Genomic DNA, 24,692 nt, shown 5'->3' on the forward strand with positions numbered 1-24,692 from the left:
TCGAGACACCCATAGGAATATACTAGTACTACTACTACTTAACATTTCTAGAGCGCTACTAGGGTTACGCAGCGCTGTACAAAATAAACAAAGAAGGACGGTCCCTGCTCAAAGGAGCTTACAATCTAAAGAACGAAATGTCAAGTTGGGTGTCTCTAGCATTAGCGTGCACAAAAAACGCTAGAGCGCGTACAGCGTGGCTTAGTAAACAGGGCCCATTGTGCGGTTAACAATTGCACAGTAGAAGATGGTCTAAATTGTCTACTTTTTAAAAATTAATTATTTATTTATTTATATCAATATTTCAACAAGTACAATACTTGTATAAGCAATAAAGGCTTCGGTTGATTTTTCATCTAACTTATGCCAAAAATATAATTAAAGGAAAAGTATTATGCCCTCTTTAGACCACAATAATAAGAGGGGGAGATTACAAATTCAGGAGAGAACTTAAAGAATTGATAAAGAGGTAGATATAGCTTTACACGCAAAACCTTAGCATTACTATTAATTCTCAGTCTCTCTATTTCCAACGTCAAACTGTTACCAACTTTTTTTGACATATAAAGGCATTTAAGTGTTCTGGGAAGGAGAAAGACGTATTTAAGCCCTTGATATTTGATTACACATTTGCAAGGATAAGTTAAATAGAAAGAGGCCCCTAAAGCTAGGGTTAAATTGTCTACTTTTAATCTACTACTACTAATAGCATTTATATAGCGCTACCAGACGCACGCAGCGCTGAACATTTGACATAGAGAGACAGTCCCTGCTCAAAGAGCTTACAATCTAGGTAAAACAGACAGACAAGACATTACGGGCAAGGGAATTACAGGGTAAAGAGGAACAGGGAGGAGGACAAATGGGTAGTGGCTAGGAGCCAAAGGTGAGCCTTCAGCATAGATTTAAAAACAGGCAGAGATGGAGCTAGACGTATGGGCTCGGGAAGGCGGTTCCAGGCATAAGGTGCAGCAAGATAAAAGAAGCGAAGTCTGGAGTTAGCGGTGGAGGAGAAGGGGGACGACAAGAGAGACTTGCTCAGAGAACAGAGTTCACAGGGAGGAATGTAGGGAGAAATGAGAGAGGAGAGGTAACGAGGGGTCATAGAGCGGATGCATTTAAAGGTCAGTAAGAGAAGTTTGAACTGTATACGGAAGCGAACAGGGAGCAAGTGAAGAGACTTGAGGAGTGGGCTACTGTGGGCATAGCGATTCTGGCGGAAAATAAGTCGAACTGCAGAATTCTGGACAGATTGGAGAGGAGAGAAATGATTGAGCGGAAGACCAGTGAGAAGTAAATTGCAATAGTCCAAGCGAGAAGTAACAAGGGTGTGAATAAGGGTTTCAATTAATCTATGTTAATTGATACCAGCTTTTTCTCTAGAGTCAGTCTGAATTTCTCCTTTAGTACTCTCTCCACATCTTCATCCTTAACAGTTGTGATTTCCACTAGATCCATGCTTTCTTGGTAATTGTATTCTATCTCAGTCAGTGTCCATCCAACCAAATGTCGAAGGCCCGATCTTAACTGGAGGCAGCAGATAGATTTCCGTTTAAACGGAGAGTCTGGCGACGTCTGCAGATGGGTACAAGCATCCTGAAAGTCTTCAGTGGCTTGAGGCACAAGGGTGAAAAGATAGAGTCTTTTGTAACCACTTTTTCCTGCTGCTCAGAGCTGGGAGACCTTTGATTGGTGATACACTGTTTCCTTTCTATTTTGTCAAGATACCAAACTCCATTGTCTTCGGTTAAACGAAAGATGCCAGGGACCTGAGGCTGGTCCTTTCTAGAAATCAACTCCAGTGGCTGCCACATTTGTAAATTGATGCCAAAGCCAGCATCAACCAAATAGGTTTTGCCCTCCACGATGGCTTGTATTATGAGGTGGACTATATTAGGGTCATAAATCTTTTGGGATGGAATGTAGACATTCCCTCTGAGAATCGTGATGTCATACCCCAATGTTTTCAGAGCCCAAGCCAATAGCTGATTATTTTCCATGCACCACCCACCACGGTTTTTCCGCACAATTTTATCGTACGCAGCTTCAACGCTCAGCTCGATGGTTTCTCCGCAGTGGATACTGAGGTTTTCATATGGAATAGCTCTAATGTGATGCTGCAAGATTTCAGTCAATGTGTCCAAGTCTAATCTTTTGTGGGTTCCATGATACTGAATTCTGGTGAAATAATTTTCCAAATCCATGTTGTCTCTCCTGCAAGAAATGCAAATGTGATTAACTCTTTACATCAGTAAAACAAAACATTTAAAATTATTTATCTAGCTAAAAGGGTTTTATGACTACATCAAAAATAGATTTTAGGTAAGATCTCAAACCTGTGTTTTATGAATTTATTATGAATGTAATTGTTCATGAGTTGTGGAACTGGGTTTTTCCATCCTGTGATGCTTTACCTACAGGGATTGAATGAAAAGTAATGCCTTCACCTCCTTGACTTTTGTCTAAATGAAGATACTGTAATGAGTTAAAAAAACAAAATTAATGCTTCAGACTTGCTCTTTTATTAAGGGAAAGGAGATGAGACTTGATATACCATCTTTCTGTGGTTACAATCAAAGCAGTTTATGTATTATATACAGGTACTTATTGTGTACCCAAGGGCAATGGAGGTTTAAGTGACTTGCCCAGAGCCACAAGGAGCTGCAGTGGGAATTGAACCCAGTTCCCCAGGTTGTCAGGCTGCTGAAGTAACCACTAGGTTACTCCATACATAATCACCGCCACTTGCCACACATCAGGGCAGCCGACAGACACAGCCAGGCCCAGGGCAGATCCTAGGTCTGCTGCCACCCAGGGCAGTTCACCGCTGCACCCCCCCCCCCCCCCCCCCAAGTGCATCACCTCCATCCCCCAGTGCATCACATCCTGGGGGTGCAGGGAGCAATCGCGGGGCTGTCGGCTCCGACAGTTCCTGACCCGGAACAGGAAGTAACGTCATGGAGCAGAGAACCGGCGGAGCCGACAACTGTACAGCTCCTCCCTGCACCCCCTTGCAGCGTGCACCAGGGGCAGACAGCCCCCACTCCCCCACCCTTGGGAGGCCACTGCCACCCGCCCACCCCCACACACAAATTTGGGCCATCGCCCCGCCTAATCCCTTACCTTCCTGTGTCTGACTGCTCCTCCCTCAGTCTGTCATCTCCTGCACCTCTGTGCCGGGACCCAAATGTTGCATTAACACGATAACCCGCATCACCTAGGTTATTGCGTTAATACAACCATCCGGGTCCTTCAGGCACACCAGGAGCAGGAGAGAGACAGACCCGGAAGCAGGCAGGCAGGAAGAAGCTTGCCAGTGCCAGGCCCCCCTGGGAGGCCGGGCTTGGGGAATTTTGCCCCTTGCCCCCCCCCCCTTTGGCGGCCATGCTATGCATCTCAGGCTACTCCATCCACTATTCTCCACGTATTTCTACCACTGATGGGCAAATTGAATGCCATTGTTGAAAGAACTGCAAATCATCTGGTGGATTCTAGTCAGGTCACCCAAAATTGGGCACAGATCCAAGATCTGCATATAAACTAATTATCTAATTAGGCAATAACAATCAATTATTGACGTTAACAAGCACTTAATTAGCAGTAATTAGAAGTTATACATGGATTTGCCCTATTCTACAATATACATGCCTAAATTTCATAATATGAAACTCCGGGGGGGGGGGGGGGGGGGCATTAGTCGAGACAGTCCCAGAAAGTAGGCGTGACGTTATATAATACCTGCATTTGTGCGTCTTACAAGTGTTTACAGCAGCCTATGGCAGGCATAAAGTTAGGTGTGAAATGTAAAGGTCATTCCACGCAGAATACTAGCTCAGTGCGGATCATCCCATTGCCTAACACTGGGCACCATTTATTGGAATCCCCCCCCCCCCCCCCCCCGTGTCTTCAACCAGTGCTCACAGTTGTCCTCTCCACTTCTTCGAGTTGAACAGATGCCCCTGAAGGTATTCCTTCAATTTTGGAAAAAGATGGAAATCGCATACCGCTAAGATTGTGAGTTCAATTCAAAACGAAGATAGCCAACAGTCAATCAAAAAATAATACATATGAAAAAGTGGCTAGATGTCTCCCAACTTGAGGTTTGCCTCAATCAGCATATGGATACAAAAAAACCTGAAATCTCAAAGCTCCAGGATTATGCACATCTCATAAGCTAATGTATATGGGATCACAATCATATCATCAGTTTCAGAAAAAAAAGCCAACATATGGGAGAAAAAAACACAGCAAGGTAAAAACTCCACCACTGCCACTTTGAGGAGAGTAACTTGCTCACATATCTCTCCCCTGGTTAAGGGGGGGGAGGGCTAAACAATGAAATAGGAAATGCAAGGAGTCCAAATTCAATACATCAGTGAACATCTAGGCATAAAATAAATGTCAAAATATCAAAAATGTATCTCCTAGATTCAGTGAAGGCTCTAAATCCACTCAATCTGGAGCTTGGAGAAGAGACGGCTGAGGGGAGACATGATAGAGGTATATAAAATAATGAGTGGAGTGGAGCAGGTGGATGTGAAGCGTCTGTTCACGCTTTCCAAAAATACTAGGACTAGGGGGCATGCGATGAAACTACAGTGTAGTAAATTTAAAACAAATCGGAGAAAATGTTTCTTCACCCAACGCATAATTAAACTTTGGAATTCGTTGCCGGACAACTTGGTGAAGGCGGTTAGCTTGGCAGAGTTTAAAAAGGGGTTGGACGGTTTCCTAAAGGACAAGTCCATAAACCGCTACTAAATGGACTTGAGAAACATCCACAATTTCAGGAATAACATGTATAGAATGTTTGTACGTTTGGGAAGCTTGCCAGGTGCCCTTGGCCTGGATTGGCCGCTGTCGTGGACAGGATGCTGGGCTCGATGGACCCTTGGTCTTTTCCCAGTATGGAATTACTTATGTACTTATGTACTTCATCACCACATGCCACACATCAGGGCTGCTGAGAGACACAGCCAGGCCCGGGGCAGGGCCATCGCCCATCCCCACATTTGGCCCGCACCTGTCCCCCCCCCCCCCCCCTCCCCCAGAGACTTCTGTCTCTCACCAAATTTTTCTTCTAAAGTAAACTGGACCATTTAAACTCCTTCCAGTATTAGAGCAAATACAGCATAGTGTTAGCATAAATATCCAGCCTCGACAACAGATGCTTGTTTCGTCAAAGCGCTGCGTCAGGAGGTGGAACTCTCAAACATCTAGACAGGCAACAAGATGGTAACCAGGCTTAAACAGACGCCAATCAAAGTATTTAGAAGAGTCTAAGTCTATAAGTTGGATAGGAGAACCAAATGCAGGTCTAGAGAGACAGCCAATCAACCAAATGGCAAATGTTCTGAACAAGTTTAAAACAAGTCCAATCTCCTGCAGCCAAGATGAAACAAGATCCAAGCAAGGCTGTAGTAACGTAAGATCAGTCTGTGCAATGTAACAGAACAGTGCCTAAGTGTTTCTGTACAGATCTGCACAGGGATTGTGGCCATGGGAGGGGCACGGGCAGGGTAGAGGTGTTCCTTAAAAATACGTGCAGTGCTAAAACAATTGGGTAGATGTGAGCTCAAATTGTCCGATGGGATTTACACCTGGTTTCAGTTGGTGTAACCAGGGCCACCGAGAGACTAGGCTCACAGAAGCAGAAGCCTGCTTGGCCCAGGGGCGTAGCTACGGGTGGGCCTGGATGGGCCCAGGTCCGCCCAGTTTTCAGTCAGGCCCATCCAGATTGAAGAGTCCCTCCCTCACCGTGTCTCCTCACCCTCTCCCACCCCCCGCCGTAGCGCTTGTATTGTACGCTATCGGCGCTGCCTCCTCCAGTCTCCATCTCCCACTCCCGTGGCAGCGCTTGCGATTTGCTACCGGCACTGCCTGACAGCTTAGCTGACAGACGCGGCGCAACATCCTGCTTGGGGGCCTTCCCTCTGCCGCGCTGATTCAGCTTCCTGTTTACACAGGGCAGAACGCACGCGGCAGAGGGAAGGTCCTGGAGCAGGTCGTCGGCTCCGCATCTGTGAGTTGATATCAGGCAGCGCCAGTAGCAAATTGCAAGCGCTGCCACGGGGGTGGGAGACGGAGACTGTGAGGTGAATGATGTGACCACCTGTGCACCGGAGCCTTGTTTAGCAGCGCCCAGACAGAGACTGCTTTTAGAAGTAACGGTACCAAAACAACTCAGCTACACTCCAGTAAGTCCACAGGCATTTCCACATTTTTATGGCAGGCTATTAAGTTTTATTTTTCATTTGAATCGTGATGGGGACCGGTGGTCATGCTGTTGAACAAAAACGCTCTAGTTATGATTCCTGACACTTACTAATGCGATATCCCGTAGTGTCTAGACTCTGCTGAGTGTACCTGGCTCTTAATGAAGTTAGCTGGCTTCTCCGTTTCTTTTTGAGCTGCTGAAGCCCAATTTCTTTCTCTCTTTTTAAATTTCCTATAATGGTTCAGGTCAGCCCCATATCCTCGTCTAAAACTCTATCCATGTGTGTGTGTGTGTGTGGGGGGGGGGGGGGGGGGGGGTAGTGCCCACCCATCCAACCTGTTGGCCCGCCCAAAAATTGCTTTCTGGCTACGCCACTGGCGTGGCCACATTGGTGATCTGCAAGGGTCGACTTCTACATGGAATGTTGCTAGTGGAATAGCAACATTCCATGTAGAATCTCCAATAGTAGCAACAGTGGAGGAGTGGCCTAGTGGTTAGGGTGGTGGACTTTGGTCCTGAGGAACTGAGTTCAATTCCCACTTCAGGCACAGGCAGCTCCTTGTGACTCTGGGCAAGTCACTTAACCCTCCATTGCCCCATGTAAGCCGCATTGAGCCTGCCATGAGTGGGAAAGTGCGGGGTACAAATGTAACAAACAAAAAAACATATAGAAAAGATCAAGGCAGCAAAGAGCCAGTGAAGCTCTGTGTCGTTCCTGTTTCACCTACCTACCAGCAGTATTTCATTAATCGCGTAGAACCTTGGTTGAAAGCTCTGAAGCCTACCAACAAGCAAGATTCGGTACTGTGTTTGTGGATTCTCTTGCCCTTGCTAATTGTTTTCAAATTCTTGCTAACTGTACCAGTAAAGTGAAGAGGATATCTAGAAGTATTCTAAGGCAACTATGTCTCTCTTGTCTGTGGATTTACTCTGACCTTAGGTCTAAGGACAACTTTTGTCACAGCATGTGCTTATCAGCTGATGTTGAACAGTAGACAGAATGGGTGGAGCTTCTTATCTATGAAAGTAAAACATTGATGGGTAGGAGGGGAGGGGGAGTAATGAGAAAAGATCCAAGCAGGCAGTAGTAAGGCCAGCACTCTGTTGTTCGGTGCTTATGCAGCTTTTGTATTTTTATGATGGAACGTTGGAAACTATTTGGTTACATGTTCTTTGATTGTTGTTTGGTTCACCGATAAACATATTTTCTAAAGAAAGAAAGAAAAACATGGATTTGTGTACTACAACCCAGGTTCTGATCATTTTATTGAAGAATCATGTTGCATCAATGGTTAGGAAGGTTTTGTGTAACCTTGTGTTAATCTGCTATATCCAGGCCTATCTTTCTGAGGACAGCCTAAGAGAGATACATTCTATATAAATAATTCTCACCTCCAACGTTCTGAAGCTCACTGTGTGGCAGGGAAACACTGAAGCCCTGTAGTGTTCCAGGCTGTCAGCACCACTCACTCTCACTCATAGACCCGCCCTCAGCCACGCCCCTTCCACACATAGTAACATAACATAGTAACATAGTAGATGACGGCAGAAAAAGACCTGCACGGTCCATCCAGTCTGCCCAAGAAGATAAATTCATATGTGCTACTTTTTTATTTGTACTGTCCCTATCCCTGCCTCCCACCACCAGCTCTGGCACAGACCGTATAAGTCTGCCCAGCACTATCCCTGCCTCCCACCACCAGCTCTGGCACAGACCGTATAAGTCTGCCCAGCACTATCCCCGCCGCCCAACCCCCAGCCTCGGCACAGACCGTATGTCTGCCCAGCACTAGTCCCGCCTCCCAACCACAAGCTCTGGCACAGACCGTATAAGTCTGCCCAGCACTATCCCTGCCTCCCACCACCGGCTCTGGCACAGACCGTATAAGTCTGCCCAGCACTATCCCCGCCGCCCAACCCCCAGCCTCGGCACAGACCGTATAAGTCTGCCCAGCACTAGTCCCACCTCCCAACCACCAGCTCTGCCACCCATTCTAGGCTAAGCTCCTGAGGATCCCTTCCTTCTGCACAGTATTCCTTTATGTTTATTCCATGCATGTTTGAATTCCGTTACCGTTTTCATCTCCACCACCTCCCGCGGGAGGGCATTCCAAGCATCCACCACCCTCTCCGTGAAAAAATACTTCCTGACATTCTTCTTGAGTCTGCCCCCCTTCAATCTCATTTCATGCCTTCTCATTCTACCGCCTTCCCATCTCCGGAAAAGGTTCGTTTGCGGATTAATACCTTTCAAATATTTGAACGTCTGTATCATATCACCCCTGTTCCTCCTTTCCTCCAGGGTATACATGTTCAGGTCTGCAAGTCTCTCCTCATACGTCTTGTAACGCAAATCCCATACCATCCTTGAAGCTTTTCTTTGCACCGCTTCAATTCACAACCCTAACATTCTAAATTTGTAGTTGCAAGATCCCATGAGTGTCTGCCCCGCCCTCACATCAGAATGTGATGACGTTGCGGGCGGGGCTATGACACTCAGCGAATAGCCAGTTCCACCGCCCTCCGACGCTCACAGACAAACAGCGACCTACGCAGGGCCTCCACCCCCTCTCCCCCCCCCCCAACACACAGCAACAAACAGCGACCTACGCAGGGGGAGGAGTGCCATCCAAAAAGCTGATCCCTGACGCCCTCGACACCCCTGACGCCCCCCCCCCCCCAAGTCGTAGCAGAGATGGAAGTTAGTGCAGCTGAAGGAAAATGTGAACCGCGTAAATAAAACATAATGGCGCAGCAAGCACACCCCTCCACCCCCTTCTGTCGTTCCAGGACCACCATTACCCCACTATGTCGTTTCATGAACCCCCTCCCATTCCACCCCTCTCTGACCCTCCCCTTCGTAACAGCCATCTATGCCAAGCTGGAGCCCGCAGCCGCTGCAAAGGGTGGGGGCATTACAGCACTGTAACTCTGCTGTGTGTGCAGCAGCACACGCTTTGCTGGCGTCGCAAACTGGGAAAGTACCATTATATCGCCATGTGTTCTGCATGAAAAGATTGGTCCCTTGCTGCGCTCAGACCTTGCTCAGGTGAGAAAAATTCCCAGTTTGATGCTCCCTGCTTTCTCTCTGCATCACCGGAGCCACAAATCGTGGTTGTGTGTGTTCAGTGATGGTGAGCGCTGACGCTGCCTTCTCCAGAAGCATTGAAAGGGAACAGTAAGTGCTCTGCGAGGAAGATAAATCCGTCTGTCACCTTAGCGCACCATGGCAAAATCAAGAACGGGGGAAAAGGAGAAGAGAAAGGGACATGGAGAGGGGGATGGAAAGAAGTGGCAGGGGGGATCCTGGAACTCAGATAGGAAGAAGTGGGAGGGCTTTCTGGAACTCAAAAAGGGGTGGAAGGGGAGAGGGGGTGGAAGGGGGGAAGGGGGAAAGGGGAGACCAGGGGGGAAGGGGAGAGCAGGGGGGTAGGGGAAGGGGGTTCTGCAAACTCTCAGTCTAATACACTCTCGGTCTCACAAACAGTCTGTGTATCGCACATAGGGTTACCATATGGCTCCAGAAAAAGGAGGACACATTAATCCAGTCCGGGCTTTGCTTCCATTGAAAGCAATGGAAGTAAAACCCAGACTGGCTCAATCTGTCCTCCTTTTTCTGGAGCCATATGGTAACCCTAATCGCACCCATACTCTCACACTCACTCTCTCTCTCACACACACACACTGTATCTGTCTGAAACACACTCTCTCTCACACTCACTGTGTCTCACATATGCACTCGCACACACTCATTCTGACACACACACACTCTCTCACAGACACACTCGCACCCAGTCTCACTCTCTCTCTGACACACACACACACTCGCACAGTCACTCTTATCTCATAGAGTCACTCTCTCACACACACTCTCTCAAACATACACACTACGAGGAAAACCTTGCTAGTGCCCGTTTCATTTGAGTCAGAAACGGGCCTTTTTTACTAGTAAGTACATAAGTATTGCCACGCTGGGACAGACCAAAGGTCTGTCAAGCCCAGCCCACTGTTTCCAACAGTGGCCAATCCAGGTCACAAATACCTGGCAAGATCCCCCCCAAAATTACAAAACATTACGGGCTGTTGCTCTCTTGGACGTAGGTTACTTTTCATGAATGCAAGGACAGCAAAATATCACTGCATAGTTGGTTGTGGGAGGTGTCAGATCAGAGAGAGCAACTCCATTGTTAATCAAACTGCACTGGTTACTGGTACAAGCCTGAGTTCTGACCAGCTTGAAGTTTTTTTGTTTTTACCCCACACTTTCCCACTCATGGCAGGCTCAATTTGGCTTACATGGGGCAATGGAGGGTTGAGTGACTTGCCCAGAGTAACAAGAAGCTGCCTGTGCCTGAAGTGGGAATCGAACTCAGTTCCTCAGGACCAAAGTCCACCACCCTAACCACTAGGCCACTCCTCCTGTGCCTATTGAAGCAACTTGGTAGAACTCTATCTCTCTTAGCATATTTTGCAACAGAGAGGGAAGCCAAAACACTGCATAACAAAAAAGAACAGCATTAAGGGCTTCCAGAACTGGGATAGCGAATGGATCTTAATTGGGAGACCTGATATACCTGCGTCAGGGGTCTGCGCAATTCATTTGATAAAAAAGCTATCCAAATTTTTAACATCTTTGTGAGCGATATAGCGGAAGGGCTGTCTGGTAAGGTTTGTCTCTTTGCGGATGATACTAAACTCTGCAACAGGGTGGACACCCTGGAGGGTGTGAATGTCATGAGGAAGGACCTAGCGAAGCTAGAGGAATGGCCCGATATTTGGCAACTAAGGTTTAATCCCAAAAAATGCAGGGTCATGCACTTGGGTCGCAAGAATCTGAGGGAACGGTACGGTATAGGGGGTGAAGTGCTTCAGTGTGCGAAGGAAGAGCAGGACCTGGGGGTGATTGTGTCTGATGACCTTAAAGCTTCCAAACAAGTAGAAAAAGCGACGGTCAAAGCCAGAAGGATGCTTGGGTGCATAAAGAGAGGCATGACCAGCAGGAAAAAGGAGGTGATAGTGCCATTGTATAAGTCTCTGGTGAGGCCTCATTTGGAGTACTGCGTGCAGTTCTGAAGACCGCACCTACGGAAAGATATAAACAGGATGGAGTAGGTCCAGAGGGCGGCTACAAAATTAGTAAGCGGTGTTGAATGCAAAAATTATAGGGAGAGGCTTATGTACCTCAACATGTATACGCTGGAAGAGAGGAGGGAGAGAGGAGACATGATAGAGACGTTTAAATATCTCAAGGGCATTTATGTACAGGAAAAGAGCCTTTCTCAAATGAAGGAGAGCTCTGGAATGAGGGGGCATACGACAAAGTTAAGAGGGAATAGGCTTAGGAGTAACCTAAGGAAGTATTATTTCACAGAAAGGGTGGTGGAGGCCTGGAATGGTCTCCCTGTGGAGGTGGTGGAGTCGAGGACTGTTCCAGAGTTTAAAAAGGCATGGGATAAGCATGTGGGATCGCTTAGGAACAGGTAGAATTAGGGGTTACAGAGGATGGGCAGACTGGATGGGTCATATGGCCTTTATCTGCCGTTGTGTTTCTATGTTTCTATGTCCAAAGGATCTTTTGGGTCCAGAGTCTGCACTGTAGCTGAAGCTTCAGGCTTGCAGACCCCCCTCCCCCCCCCCCCCTCCACACACATACTCGGTCCAATAAAGATCCATTTGCTATCCCAGTTCTGGAGGCCCTTAGTGCTGTTCCCTAGCATATTTCGCAAACAATTGATGTATATAGATTGAGGCTGCCCCTGCCAAAAGGTTTTCACCCAAAGGCTACTCTTGAATGGTCAATTAGTGCTGCCACTCCAACTGCTTGGAATAAGTTGCCAATCGATTTCAGAATGACCCCATTCTAGGTAACCTATAGTCATAAATTTAAAAGTAGGTTATGCCAGAGATTGTTGGGTAATTGAGTTTAATGTGGGTATTTTATCTTTTGATCTTCATTTAGTGGCCTAGTGGTTAGGGTGGTGGACTTTGGTCCTGAGGAACTGAGTTTGATTCCCACTTCAGGCACAGGCAGCTCCTTGTGACTCTGGGCAAGTCACTTTACCCTCCATTGCCCCATGTAAGCCGCATTGAGCCTGCCATGAGTGGGAAAGCGCAGGGTACAAATGTAACAAAAATAAAATAGATACTATTGGAGATTCTACATAGAATGTTGCTATTCCACTAGCAACATTCCAACATTCCATGTAGAAGCCTGCGCGGCCACATTGGTGATCTGCAAGGGCCGACCTCTACATGGAATGTTGCTAGTAGAATAGCAGCATTCCATGTAGAATCTCAAATAGTAGCAACAGTGGAGGAGTGGCCTAGTGGTTAGGGTGGTGGACTTTGGTCCTGGGGAACTGAGTTCAAGTCCCACTTCAGGCACAGGCAGCTCCTTGTGACTCTGGGCAAGTCACTTAACCCTCCATTGCCCCATGTAAGCCGCATTGAGCCTGCCATGAGTGGGAAAGCGCAGGGTACAAATGTAACAAAAAAAAAACATGCTAGTGATTCCCACTCAGTGTTCCCTTAACTCTGTTTCCAGAGCTTCCGTTCCATTTATTTCTTTACTTTCCTCCTTTCTTCTTCATTTCTTGCCATCCATAAGTAAAAGCTGGGTCCTCCTCCATGGAATTGACTGGAGGAGGTATAACGTGGATCCAGCTTTTGCCTATTTTCTCCATCCATGTGCAGTTTTTCTCCTCTCTTCCCTTTCCCTCATCTCCATCCATGTGTATCTTCTTTTTTATTTTCTTCCCTCCATCCATGTCCAGCACTTCTCCTCTCTCCTCTCCTCCATCCATGTCCAGAATTTCTCCTCTCTTCCCTCCCCTGTATCCATATAAAGCAATAATTCTCTCTCCCCTCTCCTCCATCCAAGTCCAGCATTTCTCCTCTCTCCCTGCCAACCTCTCCCTCCATCCATGTCCAGCCATTCTCCTCTATCACCTGCTCTCCTCTCCCTCCATTTCCAGCATTTCTCCTCTCTTCCGTGCCCTCCCATCCATGTGCATCTCCTTCCTCTCTTCCCTCCCCTCCATCCATGTCCAGCATGTCTCCTCTCTCCCCTGCCCTGCCCTCCCCTCCCATCCATGTCCAGTATGTCTCCTCCTTCCCCTGCCCTCCCCTCCCATCCATGTCCAGCGATTCTCCTCTCTCCCCTGCCCTCCCCTCCCACCCATGTCCAGCAATTCTCTCTTCCCTGCTCTCCCCTCCCATCCATGTCCAGTGATTCTCCTCTCTCCCCTGCTCTGCCCTCCCATCAATGTCCAGCAATCCTCTCTTCCCTGCCCTCCCCTCCCATCCATGTCCAGTGATTCTCCTCTCTCCCATCAATGTCCAGCAATTCTCTCTTCCCTGCTCTCCCCTCCCATCCCATCGATGTCCAGCAATTCTCTCTTCCCTGCCCTCTCCTCCCATGATGTCCAGCGATTCTCCTCTCTCCCCTGCCCTCCCCTCCCATCGATGTCCAGCGATTCTCCTCTCTCCCCAGCCCTCCCCTCTCCCATGGCCAGCGATTCTTCTTCCCCCAGCCCATCCTCCTTCTCCCAGCCCATCCTCCTTCTCCACTGCCTGCTAGCAAAGCGATAGAAAGGTTGCTAGCTTCGGACTCAGCAGAGCGAAGGGTGCAGCGATTGAGAGAGGCCGGCAGTGTCGGAGCTTCCCTCTGCGAGTCCCACCTATGCGGAAACAGGAAGTTGAAACAAGGTAGGCAGGACTCGCAGAAGGAAGCTCAGACGCTGCCAGCCTCTCTCAATCGCTGCCTGCACTGTTTGCGCTGCCAAGTCCGACGTAGTAGTAAGTGGGGGAGTGAGAGGAAGGGTGCAGGACTCGCCGGGGGGAAAAAGGGTGTCAGTACGCTGTACCAGTGCGTACTGGCACAAAAAAAGCCCTGCCTTTTTTAAACCCTAACCACTTTTACAACATTCTCTGTCAATGAATTCCAGACTTTAATTACGTCAAGAGAAGAAATATTTTCTCCAGTTTGTTTTAAAAGTACTACTCAGTAGCTTCATTGCATGCCCCCCAGTCCTTGTACTTTTGGAAAAAGTAAACAAATGATTCACATCTGTTGGAATGTAATTGTATTTTACATGCATTGCCTGTCACCTATTATTTCTCTGTGATTACTCTGTGACCTCTGATGTGAATTACTTAGAGAGGTCACACAGCTATGCAACTTCCTGTGGGGGTTAGACACAGCAGATGCAGCACATGCAGCACATGGAGCACATGGAGCTCATGATCTCTCCTAACCTGAGAGGATCTATGGTGGTGTGAGCATCCATTACCATCTAAGCACATGGAAGGAGCTGATAAGACAAATGTATAGTAATATGTAAATATAAGCCTGTCTGATTATAATCTAACTACAAACTGTGAGTAAACAGATGTTTTGTTACTTCAACTTTAAAGTGACTCAGCAGTGAATTATTCAGGGGTGAATGAGAGAGAGATGAAGAAAGAAATTAACATTTCTAAAGCTGAAGCTGTGTGTACTAAAATCTGCTAATTATTTACTACAAATAATCCAACAAAAGGGTTATGGGCCCAGGGTCCAGGAATTGAAAAAGAAGAGAAATATTACCAGGCAGAAAAAAAGGCCACATTTTTCTCTTAAGTTTTAAAGGAAAGATTCAGTCTGTCTCTCTCTCCCCCCACACAGCAGACAGAAGGCTAAGAAAATGGCTGAGGGAAGAAATTCACCATTTTTCTATTCTCTCAAGGTGCCTAAATTAACTGAGTTTAATTATCAGCAGTGGGAACTAAGATTCATATGTCTCCTTCGAGCAAAAAGATTAAATATATGCTTAGACCAAGACAGAACAGATGAAAATATGGCTGAATGGGACAATGCAAACTATTATGTGAAATGCATGCTTTTGGAAGCTCTCTCAGAGAAACAAGCCATATTAGTGGAGGGAAAAGATACACCAAAGGACATTTTATATAAACTGAGAACTATGTATGCAACTACATATGCAAAGCAGCAACCAATTTGGTTGGCAGAGTTGAATGAAACCAAATTAAGGGATAAAAGTAAATGTAATGATCACATTATGCATCTTATGTCTTCATTTCAAAAGTTAGAACTTTCTGGAATTCCCATGTGTGATGCATTGAAAAGAGCATTTCTTTTTACCTCACTATCAAAGAAGTTTGATGTTTTTAGGTCTGTAAATGAGGCCATTGAAGGGCAATCTTTTGAACAGGCAACATCAAAACTAAGGCAGGAATGCATAATAAATGATTCTGAGGAGATGTGTTCTCAAAGCAAGTCAGAGAGAAATGAAACAAATTTCTTGGCAAAGAACAGAGGAAGGCGGAGCTATGGGAAAACTCCACCCAAGGGCAAGCTGATTTGCTACTCATGTGGAAAGGAGGGACATGTATCTAAATGGTGTAAGGAAACACAAAACACTCCCTCTAGCTCACCTAAGCCAATGGAACTAAAGAATTTTCAAACCAGGAAATGTATGAAGGACAAAGATAAACACAAGGGCTTTCTAATGGCAGAAAAATCTTTGACTATGGTAAATAATAATTCAAATGAAAGTACTTGGATTTTGGATTCGGGGAGCACATGCCATTTAACCAATTGTAAGGATTTCTTTCAGGAAATGTGTCCAGAAGAAGGTATTCTTAAAACTGCAAACGCAGGGACTGCTAAGATCCAAGCAAAAGGTATTGGATTCTTAAAATGCAAAGTGTCTAATGAAGTTAAAGAAATTCCTGTAAGTGATGTCTTGTATATTCCCCAAGCAGTTTGCAATATGCTTAGTGTATCTACATTAGATAAGAAGGGATTTGTGATTCATTTTGAAAACAGTAAGTGCACAATCTCTAAAAATGATGAAGTGTATGCTGAAGCTTTTATGCATAATGATGTTTATAAACTGAGCATTTCAGGTGAAGCCTCACATATGGCGCAAGTAAGGAAGAATGATGGTAAATGTAGTCTGGAAATCTGGCACCGCCGCCTGGGACATCGTGATTTTAAGGTGATCCAGGATCTTTACAGTAAGCAACTAGCCACTGGCATTCAGATAAGTGCAGATGCTGGTAAAGTGGAGAAATGCATAGACTGTGTTACTCAAAAAGGTGTGAGACCCTCATTTCCTGCATACACAGGAAATAGGAGTAATAAAGTACTGGACTTAATACACAGTGACTTATGTGGACCGTTTAATATCCCATCATTGGGAAATAACAGATTTGTGCTAATATTCTTGGATGATTTCTCTAGATATTGTGTGGCCTATTTGCTGAAAGAAAAAAGTCAAGTCACAGACATGCTGAAGAAATACGTAGCCATGGTGAGCAATAAATTTGAAAGAAAACCAAAGGTTCTTCAGACCGACAATGGTGGTGAGTTCACTTCACAAAGCATGCGCACATTTCTAGAACAAGAAGGCATTCAGCATATCACAACAGTAGCTTATACACCAGAGCAAAATTCTGTTGCAGAGAGAAAATTTAGGTCAATTGTGGAAATGACCAGATGTATGCTGTCAGATAGCAATCTCCCTAAAAGACTATGGGGGGGAAGCCATTCTCACAGCAGTGTACCTACAAAACAGAATGCCAACTAAAGGCGCTGAGCGCACACCACATGAGACATGGCATGGTAGGAAGCCAAACCTGTCACACATAAGAACATTTGGAAGTACAGCATATGCTCATATACCAAAGCAAAGAAGGCATAAGCTGGATTCCACAACAGAAAGGGGCATTTTAGTTGGCTATGCTCCAGGACACAAAGGATATAGAATTTTGAATCTGAAAACTGGCATTGTTGGCATAAGACATGTTACATATTTTGATGAAAACAAAAGGGTTGATAAAGGCTGGATTATCCCAGATGAGCCTTATCATCCAGAATATGAAACTAGAACCATAATAGACATGCCAGTGTATATAAATGCCATACCAAGGCAGATGTCTGAAAGCAACTCACCTGTATCTAACGAGGAACAGGCAGAGGAAGCAGACACAGAAAGGATCATTGAAGAAGACAGTACAGTTGGAGAAGGGAAATCAATTGGAGAAGAACTCTCAGATTTAGAGGATGCGGAAAGGTCAGACCAACCTGTTGTCAGACGCTCATCCAGGGAAAACAAAGGTGTTCCACCCCCAAGACTGTCTTACCTAACAAAGTCAGCAGAAGCTCAAGAGCCCTTAACATGGGATGAGATTGAGAAAATGCCAGCAGAAGAAGCTGCTGAATGGCATAAAGCTGCACAAGAAGAAATTGATGCATTGGATAAAAATAATACTTGGATTCTTACAAAATTACCTCCTGGCAAGAAAGCTATAGGATGCAAATGGGTATTCAAGTTAAAAAGGAATGCACAAGGAAAAGTGGAAAGGTATAAAGCCAGATTAGTGGCAAAGGGATATCTTCAAAAATATGGAGAAGATTTTGATGAAGTGTTTGCACCTGTAGTGAAACACACGACAATAAGAACACTTCTGAGCATTGCAGTCTCAAAAGGCATGCAAGTCAAACACATTGATGTGAAAACAGCGTTTCTTCACGGAGATATAACTGAAGACTTGTACATGGAACAACCAACAGGTTTCATAAATACAAAACAAAGACAGCTAGTGTGTAAATTAAACAAAGGTCTTTATGGATTAAAGCAAAGTGCAAAATGTTGGAATGAAAAATTGCATGAAATATTGACAAATTTAGGATTTAAGCAAGGTGAAGCAGATAAATGCTTGTACACTAGGTGCACAAATGGACAATATGCATACATTTTAGCTTTTGTTGATGATCTGCTCATTGCAAGCGAAAGTGAGCAAGAGTACAAGGACATTGTAAAGTGTTTAAACCAGAATGTTGAGATAAAAGAACTTGGTAATGTGTCATACTATCTTGGTATAGAAATTGAGAAACAAAATGATGGTTCTTATCTTCTAAGCCAGAAGCAGAAAATAAATGAGCTTATTGAAAGTTTAGGTATGCAAGATGCCCAAGTTGTAAGCACTCCCATGATCACTGATTTTCTGAAGGATGAAACAGTAAGAGAACCTTTACCAGATAACATCCAATATAGATCAGCCATAGGTAAGCTTTTATATCTAGCTACCACATACAGGGCTGATATAGCAAATGCAGTAGGAATTTTGAGCAGAAGGGTCAGCTCACCTACCAAATCAGATTGGACTGCAGTTAAAAGGATGGTAAGGTATTTAAAGGGTACCATTGATTGTAAATTAAAGATTTCAGCCAATAGTAATCCAAAACTAATATGTTACTGTGATTCAGATTGGGCAGGGGATCATTCTGATTATAAATCCACAAGTGGATATGTGTTTATGTATGGAAATGTACAAATTTCATGGGCCAGTCATAAACAAAGTATTGTGAGTCTGTCTTCTACAGAAGCTGAATACGTGGCCGTATCGGAAGCGTGCAGAGAACTGATGTGGATTGAAAAACTTTTGCTGGATTTCGGAATAGCTGAAAAGAGACCAATCCAGATAATGGAAGATAATCAGAGCTGCATTCGACTGTCACAGAATGACAAGGTTCAGTCACGCACCAAGCACATCGCAACGAAATACCACAACGTGCGAGAGTTGGCGAAAGAAGGGGTTATCAGTCTACACTATTGTCACACCAGTGAGATGACAGCTGACATCATGACCAAACCGTTACCCAGAGAACATTTTGTGAATCTGCATATAAAGCTTGGACTTTGTATGAATAAATAATTGCATGACAGTTATGCATGAGAAGGGGTTTGTTGGAATGTAATTGTATTTTACATGCATTGCCTGTCACCTATTATTTCTCTGTGATTACTCTGTGACCTCTGATGTGAATTACTTAGAGAGGTCACACAGCTATGCAACTTCCTGTGGGGGTTAGACACAGCAGATGCAGCACATGCAGCACATGGAGCACATGGAGCTCATGATCTCTCCTAACCTGAGAGGATCTATGGTGGTGTGAGCATCCATTACCATCTAAGCACATGGAAGGAGCTGATAAGACAAATGTATAGTAATATGTAAATATAAGCCTGTCTGATTATAATCTAACTACAAACTGTGAGTAAACAGATGTTTTGTTACTTCAACTTTAAAGTGACTCAGCAGTGAATTATTCAGGGGTGAATGAGAGAGAGATGAAGAAAGAAATTAACATTTCTAAAGCTGAAGCTGTGTGTACTAAAATCTGCTAATTATTTACTACAAATAATCCAACAACATCTACCTGCCCTATTCAGTATTTTATAGACCTCTATCATATCTCTTCTCAGCGGTCTCTTCTCTAAGCTGAAGAGCCTCTAAAGCCTTTCCTCATAGGGAACTTGTCCCAGTACGATTGTTAGGGTGAGACATCCAGTTTGGCTGGGGCCTGGAGATACTTCTAAGGCAGGGTTCAGATTTCAGAGGGGAGAACATTGTGTGGGAGTAACATCTAGGTGATCAGAGTCAGGGCACATGGTTGTAATGTAAAGAAGGGAGTCAGGTTGCACTGCAATGACTTGAGTGTGTTATGGGGGAAACAGGAAGAATATGAAATTGAGGGGGGGAGGGGATTCAGCAGGAAGTGTGAATAATTACATTAGATCTTAGCCTGGTTCAAACTGGGATGAAGAGAAAGGGGGCAGGGAACCACTGCTAAATCAAAAATTAATTTTTGTCATAATTTTCAAGGCAGTTTTTTTTTCTTCTTGCTCTTCAAGAAGTCTAGGCAGGAAGAGAAGAATGAGTGGGCACTTCAAATGTCAATTTCCCAGGCCCCGTGAGTGCTCTCCTGTAATTAACCCTTACTTTGGACAGGTTTTCCTCATTTTGCACCTGAAGCCTTATAGCACATAGTGAAATACTATATCATCCCACTAGATGGCACTATAATTTTGCTTTATCTTTTAATTCAGACTCCTGCAACACTTAAACAGATCAGTGTTTGCTTCAGTGAATCATGGTAGTCCTGGCTGTACTGTGCCTGGGAACAGAACCAGAAGATAACAGTATACTTCTTTTCCTGAACAAGGAACTGATAACAGCCCCAATGGTTAGTTATCAAGTGTTTCAGCAGGTCAAGCCATTGGCCCAGGCTACAGTTCTGTATTCTGTAGCTGGGGGGAAATCAGGGTTTGGATTCCTCATCTATTGAAGGCTATTGGACCCAGGGCACAACACAGCGCTGGCGCAGTTAGGTCTGGGGAATGGAGGAGGGGGCATTGATTGGGGGAGGAAGGAAAATGAAATCACTAATAACATTTACCAGAGCTTCGAAATTATGAACTCTTGGGCGGATGCATTTCAATTGAAACTTAATGCCGAAAAAAACACAATGTCTCATCCTATCATCACAATATAATATAAATAAAACTACTACGATAACCACACCAAACTTCTCCCTACCTGTCTCAGATTGGAAAGCCATGCGAAGAACGTAACAAAGAAAATGTTCCACTCCATGTGGAAACTCAAAAGAATATAGTAACATAGTAGATGACGGCAGAAAAAGACCTGCACGGTCCATCCAGTCTCCCCAACAAGATAACTCATATTTGCTGCTTTTTGTGTATACCCTACTTTGATTTGTACCTGTGCTCTTCAGGGCACAGACCGTATAAGTCTGCCCAGCACTATCCCCGCCTCCCAACCTCCAGTCCCGCCTCCCACCACTGGCTCTGGCACAGACTGTATAAGTCTGCCCAGCACTATCCCTGCCTCCCAACCTCCAGTCCCGCCTCCCACCACTGGCTCTGGCACAGACCGTATAAGTCTGCCCCGCACTATCCCCGCCTCCCAACCTCCAGCCCCGCCTCCCACTACCGGCTCTGCTATCCAATCTCGGTTAAGCTCCTGAGGATCCATTCCTTCTGAACAGGATTCCTCTATGTTTATCCCATGCATGTTTGAATTCCGTTACCGTTTTCCTCTCCACCACCTCCCGCGGGAGGGCATTCCAAACGTCCACCACTCTCTCCGTGAAGAAATACTTCCTGACATTTTTCTTGAGTCTGCCCCCCTTCAATCTCATTTCATGTCCTCTCGTTCTACCGCCTTCTTACCTTTCTTCCCAAGGGACATATTCCGCAGTCTGGTACAATCACTGGTGCTAAGTCACCTAGATTACTGCAATGCAATTTACGCTGGCTGTAAAGAACAAATCATCAAGAAACTTCAAACAGCCCAAAACACTGCAGCCGGATTCATACAGGAGTACACAGCTATGGAACGCACTACCCACAGCCCTGAAAACCATGGATGATCTAATTAACTTTCGCAAATCTTTGTAGACACACCTCTTCAACAAAGCCTACAAAGAGAACCCTTAACGACACAAAATCGCCACAACAACCCACCCAGATATCAAAATACACCTCGGACACTACCCTATCTAACACCTTCTTCTCTAATTCCTCACCCAATCTCTGCTTATTACTGACTAGCCGTAGAGCCCGTAAAAACGGGCTAGTATAGGAAAGGGGGGGTTGAAAGCCCCTTCCCGTCGCCGCTGCAAGGCCCCCCCCCCCGAGTCGCCGCCACCCCTCCATCCGGCCGGGCCCTCGCTCCGCTATTGAAACAGCGAGGGAACGCAGCACACAGCTCTGCTGAGCTGCCGTCGGCCTTCCTTCTTCTTCTCTGCCTGTGTCCCGCCCTCGTGTGATGTAACGTCGTCGAGGGCGGGACACAGGCAGAGAAGAAGAAGGAAGGATGGCAGCTCAACAGAGCTGTGTGTTGCGTTCCCTCGCTGTTACAATAGCGGAGCGAGGGCCCGGCCGGGTGGAGGGTGGGTGGCGGCGGCGACTCCGGGTGGGGGGGAGCATTAGCGACAGCGGTTTCGTCCCTCTCAAATGCGCAGTAGAGACCCTCTCTGTTCTGCCCCCATCATCACGTATTGATGTGGGAGCGGGGCACAGAGGGTCTCTACTGCGCATTTGCGAGTGAGTACGACACTCGCCATTTATATGTTTGATTGTATCTAAGATCCTGTCATGACTATGTCATAACAACACTCTGTAAGCCACATTGAGCCTGCAAATAGGTGGAATAATGTGGGGTACAAATGCAATAAATAAATAAATATTTGGAAAAACAAAATTTGAAAGTGCCACACCCTTAAGAGAAAAATTGCATTGGCTTCCACTTAGGGAACGTATCACGTTCAAGGTTTGCACCCTGATTCATAAAGTTATTTATGGAGATGCTCCGGTCTACATGTCAGACCTTATTGACCTGCCACCCAGGAACACTAAAAGATCTTTGCGCACATTCCTAAATCTTCACTTCCCTAGCTGCAAACGACTAAAATATAAATTAACACATGCATCCAGTTTTTCCTACATAGGAACGCAGCTTTGGAATGCATTACCACTTGATGTGAAAATAATAAGCGACCTAATCAACTTTCGGAAATCACTGAAGACTTACCTCTTCAATAGGACATACCACAATGACCCATCACCTGAACTTTAGTGCATTACAACTTTGACTGTCATTTTATTATTGATCCCGTTATAACTAATGCTTTATCTCATTTGTTACATATATTCTTCTGTAATTATTAATTGTATCTTTACTCTGCTATGGCAATAACCAGGGCGGAATATTGTAAGCCACATTGAGCCTGCAAATAGGTGGGAAAATGTGGGATGCAAATGCAACAAATAAATAAATAAATAAAGGCTACACCCCAATGTACTATAAATATTTAGTACCTGTTTTTGCAAAATTCAGCTGCAGGATAGGGGTAATGCATTTGATATACCACCTTTCTGTGGTACAACCAAAGCAATTTACATATATGCAGGTACTTTCTCTGTCCCTAATGGGCTTACAATATACGTTTATACATGAGGCAATAGACACAGAGGAGTAATGCTGGATATGTGAGGAGGATAGGGACACAGGAGAGTGATACTGGATAGAAGGGGAGATAGGGACACAGAGGGGTGATGCTCAACATGACAGCAGGATAGTGGCAGGGACACAGAGGGGAGATGCTGAGCAGGACAGATAGGGATGCAGAGAGAAGATGAATGGTGGATATGGAGAGAGAAGAAATGCCAAATGGACAAGGAGACCCTAGAAAAATTTAACACAGGAAAGCAGAAACCAAATGATCAGACAATAAAGGTGAAAAAAATGGAATAGTATTTTCTATTTATTGATTAAAATATGCCAGTTGTTGGAACGTACATCTGCCAGAATTGGTGTTAGACATGGCTGGAGCCTCAAGAAAAACCTCAGTCAGCCTACAAGCTCACTCATTGTGGTGATAAATCTCTTTCTCTGAGATAGGCAATGCTTGGTGTCTCTCTGCCTTATTCAGATGAAAATAGACTTAACCCAGCATTGCCTTCAATAATGTCTTATTTTTATTTGTTACATTTGTACCCCACATTTTCCCACCTATTTGCAGGCTCAATGTGGCTTACAGAGTTCGCCAGTCGGTTGAATAACAAATACAAGGTTGAATTGTGGTAGAATGAAGTAGGTGTGTGTCAGGCACCGTGAAGGTCGAAGGGAATGAAGATTGTGTATTGTCCAGTACGATCATTAGTTGTGTTGTGTTGCTGGGTGTGGGGATTTACGTTGGATCGGTGGGGTAAGCCTTTTTGAAGAGGTTGATTTTTAGTGATTTTCTGAAGTTTAGATGGTCATGGATTGTTTATCAGGAAAGAACATAATTTTTCCTTCCTTGTCATCTATACCAGACCAGTCCAGATTAATGGGATGTAGCAAAACAGTTTCCCAAAAGGGGGGGGGGGGGGGGGAGAAAAGAAGAATGCAGAAGTTTGAAAAATCAACAAAGCTATACACACAGCAAAAAACTGATCAGCAGAAAAGGATTTGAATATCCGAACCACCAGGCTACCAAAATGGAACAGAGTTAGATACTATAAAAAGGAAATGAAGCCATAGGACGTAAAACAAACATCCTGAGAAAAAGAAAAATTACGTACCCCTGTCCCGAGAGTAGTAAAAGAAGCAGCAGAAGATACTCATGCCAAAGGAGCCCCCTTGGAAGGAAGGCAACAGTCGTATCCGAGCAACAAGGAGAAGAACTCCAAAATCCAGCTTGTGCAAAGTCTAGCAAATTATGATCCTCTGAAAAATTTGATTTACTGCTTCCTTTCTCAACTAACCCTTCCTTTTTCAAAATAGGAGTTACCAAATCAGCATACTCTCCGAACAGAACTGGAACAGGGCCTAAAGAACAAAAGGAGTCTTTAATTGACCTAATCATATCCCTCAATTTCCCTAACATGAATGGTTAAAATTCAACCACCTTCAGGCCTATTCCCTGCCTTAATTTAATTTCTCACCACAACTTAATCCCCTTCTCTTTGAGAAAAGGTTGAGCTCAATTAACTCAAATTTGCTGGACTCAAATTTATACACCCCTCACCTTTGAGATCTTCCACTTTGCACAAAACATTATGCCATTTTTTCTGAATCTCCCTGTTGGACCCTAACCTGACCAGTAGTCTGCTGA

The 24,692-nt window shown here is 45.1% G+C and overlaps 1 protein-coding gene across 1 annotated transcript; it reads right to left on the minus strand.

Annotated features, from left to right (window-relative positions):
- Positions 1-1,281: 1,281 nt before the first annotated feature.
- On the minus strand, positions 1,282-24,188 carry LOC115458623 (arylamine N-acetyltransferase, pineal gland isozyme NAT-10-like). The gene is given in 3 exon segments (XM_030188467.1): positions 1,282-1,658; positions 1,661-2,214; positions 24,160-24,188. Coding segments are annotated over 2 exon segments (855 nt in total). The 5' UTR covers positions 2,205-2,214; positions 24,160-24,188; the 3' UTR covers positions 1,282-1,347.
- Positions 24,189-24,692: the final 504 nt, after the last annotated feature.

This window comes from Microcaecilia unicolor, unplaced genomic scaffold (assembly GCF_901765095.1).
Source record: "Microcaecilia unicolor unplaced genomic scaffold, aMicUni1.1, whole genome shotgun sequence".
Classification (NCBI taxonomy): domain Eukaryota; kingdom Metazoa; phylum Chordata; class Amphibia; order Gymnophiona; family Siphonopidae; genus Microcaecilia; species Microcaecilia unicolor.